General features: G+C 38.4%; 1 protein-coding gene across 1 annotated transcript; it reads left to right on the plus strand.

The window, feature by feature from the left end:
* The first annotated feature begins 746 nt into the window (after window positions 1-746).
* On the plus strand, window positions 747-8,325 carry barhl1b (BarH-like homeobox 1b). The gene is made up of 3 exons (XM_049021251.1): window positions 747-2,047; window positions 4,198-4,420; window positions 6,361-8,325. The coding sequence occupies exons 1-3, from the start codon at window positions 1,594-1,596 to the stop codon at window positions 6,653-6,655; spliced, it is 972 nt and encodes a 323-aa protein (XP_048877208.1). The 5' UTR covers window positions 747-1,593; the 3' UTR covers window positions 6,656-8,325.
* The last annotated feature ends 684 nt before the right edge of the window (window positions 8,326-9,009 follow it).

Genomic DNA, 9,009 nt, shown 5'->3' on the forward strand with positions numbered 1-9,009 from the left:
TCACCTACTAGAAAGGAATAAAAGGCATATATTAATAAACAAATAGCCTTGGAAGCGTTCAGATGCGCCGCCGTGTATTCCAGAGTTCACACGAATAAATGGCGACATTAAAACAGAGGTATTACATACGACAATTAATTCTTGCCGATTAATGTAGGTCAAAAAATAAGCCCTATGAGCTGTATTCCTGGAGTTTATTATTGCATAAATTTTACTAAAGCAGGTTATATCATTCTGAATGAGGTGTTGCTTATATATATATGTTTAAGTTAAAACACGTTAAGATATATAATTTAAAAAATCTATTCGGGGAAAATATACCACAAAAAATCTCACCCCTTAACTTTAATCCTATATAAACTAAGTACAACTTGACCCCATTGTAATGAACTTGGCGCGTAAACATTACATAAAACGTATATTCCACAACCTACTTAACTACTGCTAGCGCAATACAATGGAGGAAATTTACCCACATTGAAGGAAGGTGTCAAATTTTGACTAAATACAGAATTAGGGGAAGGCAGGAGGAAGGCGTCAACCCCTTTCACATAATAACCCTATTATAAGCTTCATCAATGATGTAATGAAAGCAAACAGTGTGAAAATTGCCTGTAAACAGTTGGATCTAGGTCTCGTAATGAATTCAGTGTCTCTTTTAATCAAATTGATGGAAAGGGGAGGGACGACGGAGGGTGGTGGGGGGAAGAGATCAATTTTTTTTCTTCGCCAGCCAGTGATCACCCAAAAAAGCGCACTCAGCCAATGGGAAGCTGCCGCCGGGGACGCACGTGGACTGGGCACCTTTAAAACATAGCTCTTGAGTGCGCCGCAAGTTCATTTTTTGTGATTTTTTTACCCCCACCGATAATCGTTAAGTAAGCCGATGTCTGTGTTTAACCTGTTGTATTCGCTGTCTGTCGCGCTTTATTTCGGCTGTCCGGCGCTTTCGGTTCGGTGTCGCGCCCCTCGACAGACGCAGGATGCCACTGCTCTCTGCGGACTCCCCGGCTCAGAAAACTGCCTTTGATGCGATCGATCGTCCCATCAATTGACAGACTTTCCTTCCTCGCCTTGTGCAGGTCGCGAATTCACCGCAGTTTCTGTCCGTGGTGCTGAAACCAGCTCGCAAGCAGGATTTTGCCGCAGACGTCGCTTTTTCCCTCATTAGTTCCACGCAACCTTTGTTTCCCGTTGCTGTCGCGTTAGAACAAGTCGTGGCTTTTTGAAAATACTACATAATGAGCTGTTTAAGCGTTTTGCCGATTTCTGAAAACTCGTTTAGCTGCAATTTGTAAAAAAACAAAAATCCACGGTCGATTTCTCAAACTACAACTAACTTTCATTAGGCTACCTGGAGAATTTCAGTAGCCTATTTTTAGGATAATAGCTAAGTAGCAGTGATAACAATACTAAACACTCGAGAGGACGAATTCGAAAACTAGTGGATGAATTTTCGATTGCTGACTTTATTTAACCTTGGATTGACTAATATATAAAAATACATTTTGCTTCATTTTGGCGTCCGCACTTCTAATAGAAGTCACCCTGCACAAATGGTAATCTGAAGCCGAAGCAAGAACTGCGCTGACTATGGAAGCGTCCACCAACGGATCCAGTTTTGGGATCGACTCCTTGTTATCTCACAGACCTGGAAGTCCAGTCTTGTCGAAAGGGGACAACTTGGTGGGGGAATGCAGATCTCCCCTGGAGTTCAGCCCGCGGTCAGACCTGGAAAGTGCTTGTTCCTCTCCGCCTTCCCCGCGAAGGGAATGCGTCGAAGAGGCTGCTCAGAGACAGGGACAAGCGCTGGGGCTGCAGTCTCACCTCCAGCACGGACAAATATCCGCAGCTTCTCAGCCGCGGACGGTAACTTCGTCTTTCCTTATCAGGGACATTCTGGCGGACTGCAAGCCGCTGGCTGCCTGTGCCCCGTACTCCAGTAACGGCCAGCCAACTCAAGAGGCGGGGCGACTCGCCAGTAAAATCGCGGACGACTTCATGGAAAAAATTCACAGCAACTCCTCTTCAGACAGCGAATATAAAGGTAAAATTATTTACATGATCTATATAAAATCATTTTTCACTAGTTAATTTCATTACTGTGTATTTAGATCAACCGTTTTCAACCAGGCAGAAACTATTAAATTAAGTTCTGCAGTACGTAATTGCGAGCAATAGCTGTAAATAATACTTTATCTACATTTTTGTAATTATTAACCAATTGCGCACACATTGGTGGATTTTAATATTAAATCAGTTACTTCAGGATTTCTGTATGAGCATAATTATATGAATAATTCAGGCAGTATATTATTAATTGAATGTAATGTCAGTCTGATAACTAAGATTTTTAAAATACTTTTACAAACGTTATGTGAAAAAAATTACAATTTTATTGTAATGTGAGAAATGTGTTACATATTGTACTTTAGGTTAATAGATTATTATAGTTCCTGATAGTTCCTGATAGATTATATATGATCCTGGTATTCTCTGCAGTCTCGAGTTAAACACACACACCGACACACACACAAACTGATATAAACACGTCTTGCATTACTTCTAGTATTTATCGTTGAGCTATGCATTTCGCAGCTAACCAGTTTTCATAGGCCTATGGTGATTGGCCAGACCCGTAGAAATTTAATTCTTGATGTCCTATGTCATTTGTTAAAAACATATATTTTTAACGGTCATTCTTTTTAATCACATGCCCTGTAACAGCAACATTCACAATTAATTTTAAATGACTGTCGATAATGTCAACATACTGCCATGATGCGGTAAAACAGCAAATGACCAATCAGTAGATTGATTTGTCTGTCTATTCGGGCGTCTTTGATGTCAGGGAATAGACGCAGAGAGACCATTCCCCGTGTGACAGAAAGACAGACATGATTATACCAGTCTCTTCCATTTTAAAGCATGTTTTTTCAATAAATAAAAGATGGAGGGATGGACATTTGTCTCATTTTAAGGAGACAATCGCCTGAAACAAAACAATTTGTGAGCTGACTCATTTACAGCAAAGGCAAACCATGTTCTGGTCACGACATAAACAGTGATAACAAAGTATAACATACTACTTTTTTTTTGCTAAATTAAAAAATTAAAACTCACTATTCAAAAGACTAGCCCATGCTTTCAACTGCTTGCGTGTAATAATTGAAACATTGTATAATCGTGATGAATTAAATATTGGAGATATTATGAAATATTTAACATTGAAGCACAGAAGGGAAATTTACACACACACACACACACACACACACACACATATATATGGTGTGTGTGTGTGTGTGTGTGTAAAATTTATCAGTGCATATTATGGTCAATATAGTACATCGTTGTGCAGAAGCGAAATGTCAATGCAGACATTTTTCCTAGCTTCCTATATTCAGACTAATACCCGCGTCCCTTATACAATATTTAAATATTTTATTAATAAGCAACCACATTTCAGTATAGCAGATATCTTTCAATTTTTCCATCTGTTTATCAGCCCTGAAAGCGTAGGGCATGTGGGTTCTGCATTCGCGGCGTTTCCCGCAGCACGTGCACTGTCTTCGGCCCCGGTTGAAAGGTCTTTATCCCTCGTGACTTAATTAACGGGATTATCGCGGTCTTTCTGCGACGACTCAACTATTTTACTGGCAAGCACTCGAGTTAGAGTGCAGGGCGGGATGCAGTACGAAAGGGGAGAATATTTGTCGAATATAAAATATTTTAAATACTTTAGAAATTCAAGGTTGTCGTGTATCCAAAATTTCTATATAATATTCTACTGTACAGTGAAATATTTGTACGTACAACATTAAAAAATATATCACGAATAACATTATATTAACCAATCTAGTTATTTCTTAAAATGTACATTTTGCCTACATTAAACATAATAGGAAGTTATGTTTTTTTTACGACTGAAGGTAGAACATTATATTAATACTGAAATAATGACTTATCAGAAGAAACCAGAGAAAACCCGACCCACAAATGGCACGATTCTCTGTACATTTATTGTGCGCTCCCAATGTGTGTAATGAGTTCGCGTTAGTGGTTATCGCCTTATTTTTGTTGATATCGTCTGGCCAAACGTTTAATAATATCGGAAACGTGAAATTTAATTGCGTGTGAACAGATGTGTAAATCATGTTTACTTTTGCAACATGCCTAAGATGGTTGTCTGGTTTGCAGTGAAGGAGGAGGGGGACAGGGAGATTTCGAGCAGCAGAGACAGTCCCCAGGTTCGGCTCAAGAAGCCCCGGAAGGCGCGGACCGCTTTCACTGACCACCAGCTGGCCCAGCTTGAGCGCAGCTTCGAGCGGCAGAAATATTTGAGCGTGCAGGACCGGATGGAGCTGGCAGCTTCACTGAACCTCAGCGACACTCAGGTCAAAACGTGGTACCAGAACAGGAGGTATGTGCCACCTTCCAGATCTTCAGACTCAGCACAAAGTTTTTAACTATTACGTCGTACATCTTTAACAGTAATAAGAAGACCATAAAGTAGATGAATGAAAATAAGATCAATGAAAACAGTCCTTAAAAAAGGTCGGTAAAAATAAATGCTGCTTGTTAATTATAATAAAAAATACGTTTTTAAGAATACCATGAGTAGCAATGCATTCCACGACGAAGGTGTACAAATCCATCCATCCATTCATTCATGTAGGGTACAAAACCATTCTCACTACACTGCACTCACTACACTACATTCTGCACTCCTTCGAAATACGGTCTAACTAATAAAGTTCTGTAGTTTTGTTAATTCTACTAGATGACTGAATTTAGCAAAACACTGACAAGTGTACATAACCGTTAAGGGGAAACGAAAAACAATTAGGCCTAATTAAGTGTAAAGTAAATATTTTGAAAGGAATTAACTATAAAGTATTTGACTGTATAAGCAAGAACGTAAAGAGACACAGTCGCTATGTATAGAAAGTATCGCAGGTGTCGTATATTGTACGAGATATAAGAAAAACAGGCTTTCTAGAAGACAGGCAAAGTTAGATTCTGTAAGAGTGAAAGTTATTTTATCTCAGTGACTTTCAAAATATCAATATTTTTAATTGTCAACTTAGAATAGACAGAATGACACAAATACAATTATTAAAACACGTCACAATTGTCCTGATGACACTATATCGTGCGGCGGCTCGTGACTTGGTTCTCATTCTCGCTCCGCTTGCCAGTTGCGGGATGTACATCAGGGCTATTATAAAGAACACGAGGAATTGTATAGAGATGGACAGGGAATAATGGTGTAAAAAAAACCACCCGCACACACAACGGTCAACAGCTGCGAGATGGACAGGGACACAAAATGCTTTCAAGGCTGCTCATCACTGAAGATAAGCAAGGCAACGTTAGGTGGGGGTTGGGGGTTACCTGGGGTTACTAGGAGGTCTTTACAACGAACTCCTCATATATATCATGTGTTTATGTTTTGCACACAACGATGTGATGCCTAAGCAACATACACATGACCTACGCGTAAATCAACTTTGGTGGGCTACATAGACGAAAAAGAAATGAATAAACCCCTCAAAGAAAAAAAAATTGTAATGAAATGTAACTATGCAGTCACCAAAAACAGTGAAAGACGGATTAAGTTCTACACGGAAAACCTGACTAAAACAAAATACTCGTACGGTAAACAAACGGAATAACTACGACAACCGTTCCGCATAATCACACGCTTAACAGTCAGCTGAGAGATACATTCGGTAAGAACACATGCCATAAATATAAACGGCGCAACGAGTTTTGGCATAAATAATAAATTATTGCTTGCCGTATGAATAATTCAGCCAGCGTCCGATGATTACACAATTATTTCAAATATAAATTATTTACTGGAAAAAAATGCTTTATTATTGTTCGGGACAATATTAGGAGAGTCATATCTCTTATTATTTAAGGACAAAGTATGGGATAGCTTTCTGAAATAATGCATACGCACAAACACCTCGTTAAAGTCACACAATATATAAAATAATAGAGATATTTTCTCAAAATAATGTGCTTTAAAATTGTATCGATAACGTATATACTCTGGTTTTATAAGACAAACGACGATATTTAGTTACCATAATTATTCACCCAGCGTACTCGAGGATAGCATGTTTACCAGCTACAACAACGAAATTCCGGCTGGAAAATTAAGTGATGCGGAAGACAGGCCAAAACCAACGACGGTCAACGAAAGGTCAAAACCAAAGATGCCCCAAAATTATATACATCTGCTTTGCAAATATCTAATTTTTTTAAACAAGTTGAATTGAACCATTAAGAATAAGAAACTTTGCAATGTCGTGTGTTCATACTGTGTTTTTTTTCGCCTTCGAATAAAAGGACGAAGTGGAAGAGACAGACCGCAGTTGGACTCGAATTGTTAGCGGAAGCTGGGAATTATAGCGCCCTGCAGAGAATGTTCCCATCCCCTTACTTCTACCCTCAAAGCTTGGTTTCCAACCTGGACCCCAGCGCGGCATTATATCTATACCGGGGACCCACTGCGCCGCCGCCGACCCTGCAACGACCCCTTGTTCCAAGGATTCTTCTTCACAATCTGCAAGGGGCCAGCGAGCCGCCACCGCCCCTTCCTACCCTGCCCGGAGTGCTTCCACGGGCAACACAGCCACGGTGAGCTGGATCCATCGGACTCCTCAAAACCCGAAAAACAAAAAAAAAACTCCGCGTGAACAAACGAACAGGAAAACAAGTTGATTGCTGACAGAAAAGATAAAATAACTAAAAAAAAAAAAAACATTTCTAACTGGAACTTTTGAATCAATAGGTTTAGCATTTTGATGTTATTTATTTAAAAAATATTTATTTATTTGATTATTTATTTTGGCCCTATCAAGGATATCTGCCGCTTAAACCAGAAAAAAAAATATTTCCACATGATTTCATTAGACAGAGGTTTCCCAGAAGGTACAGATATGTTGTTGGCATCAAATATTTATGAGAATCAGCGGGATTTATAGAATGATAATGACACATTAAACCCAGTCATTGACAGGTATAGGCTCATAATTAAGACATACCTAAAACACGCATGCGGAAAACACGCATTTAAACGATAACGTTGCGTTTCTTATTATTATCATTATTATTATCATTATTAATATCATTGTTATTACACTTTAATTATAAACCATTCTTAAACTCGATTTCAAGCAGTATTTAGAAATTATTTTAGACATTTCACGTTCTTATGTTCAAAGCAGTATTGATGAGTTTTGATTGATAAGATTTTCTTTTGTATAAAGTAAAACAAGATTAAGGTATAGATGTGTAAATAAGAGTATTTTTTACTATATTAAAATTTATTTTTTTTTCTGTTCATTTTTATTTTCGGCAGTCTTAAAATCTACTGACAGTTACGGGAAAATAAGCACTTCTGTCGATGGGAAAAAAAAATTCTAAATGCACCTTTTCCAGAAATGTTATTGCATTTAATTCTAATATTGTTTTTATGACAGTAGAAGAACTAAGATTCACCTCCAAAATTTTATCTTTTTTTTCCCAGATAGTGACCGTCAAGGTAGTACTGAAAAATACATATATGCACTTACTATGGGCTACTAATTCACCCGTTTAAAATCAGAACAGGTGACGTCCCAAACGAGCCTCGACATTGGGATGGTCCCCAAAGCTACATGACGGGACACGCGTGCATGACTGTATTTTAAACACGCATTTATACAAATATTATTTGTGCAATTATTTTCATTTTAAGCACAAAAATGAACACTAGGAACAATAAAAATAGAGTATTTATTTACTATTGTTTTAATTTATGTTATTACTGTATTTATTATTTTCTGCATTCACCAATGATGACCCTACCACGTAATATTTTCAGACATAAATCCAACCGTGCAGTAACACAACCTCAGGATGAAAACAAAGCTTTGTATTGATCAGCAACATGAAGAAACGAACTGAAAAAAAATTACCAATCGGTCGTGATTACCTGCTGACCGAGTTGTACATCGTATCTTTTTAAAATATCATGTATGTATTTACATAGATGCTGAGCGGGTTTTTGCCTTTGTTTCATATACAAACCGTGGAACAACATTGTAATTCTTTGGTGGAAAATGTATATTGCCAATATTAACTTGTCAAGCGGCTCATGTTGTGAAGTGGTTCTTGTATATTCTGGGTTATTTTTAGCTCCCACCCTCCTCCGTGTTGGCGAAACGAACTTTTTCCTAGGCTGCTCAACGGAGGATTTACGGGGGAAAATTTGGTGTGAAGATTATTAATTTTTTAAATGTACAAATAAAGTTCGTACAATAAATAACAGACTGAATTGTAATGAAATGCAATCCATCCGGAAATGAAAAAAGAGAACGATCACAACGTACCGACATGACTTATATACGACAATCTGTGTTAATTTCACATCTTACGCGACGTTTCGTGCATGACGCTCACGGACCTGGGCGTTCAAACTGAATGGAGACGCGGAGACTGTTGATCCAAATAGTTATTAGCCTCTGTGTTGGGTTTTAAGATCGTTATGGGATATGGGCACACATCAGTGGGACCCCCTCCCCCTACATCCCCAGAATAAAATATATACGGCTCTTGAGCCAAGATCAGCAGACAGAACATATAACGCAGCACAAATCGATTGAAATATTCAAAGCGAATTCATTGCAGTACACCAGTTTTTTAGAACACGAAAACAAACTACTTTATTTTTATTAAACAGCTACCGCTAGCTATCCGTTAAACTGGCTAGTAAAGGTACTGAACCAAAATTTTGATTAGAGTCATTTATTGAGTTGGCCAGGGGTACTGTCCATCGATACTTCAGGTTCAACTCCAGTTTACTGTTTTCATGACTGGAATAACGAAACACAGAGCTCTTCCTGTAGACACTTTTATGTTCCCTATGACCACATGCATTTACCAGTAACAATTACGGCGATTAACAGCAGAGGCTGCAGCTCACATGCCTATACTTCAACGTTGTTGTGCAGT

The sequence above is a fragment of the Brienomyrus brachyistius genome, chromosome 7 (assembly GCF_023856365.1).
Source record: "Brienomyrus brachyistius isolate T26 chromosome 7, BBRACH_0.4, whole genome shotgun sequence".
Taxonomy (NCBI): domain Eukaryota; kingdom Metazoa; phylum Chordata; class Actinopteri; order Osteoglossiformes; family Mormyridae; genus Brienomyrus; species Brienomyrus brachyistius.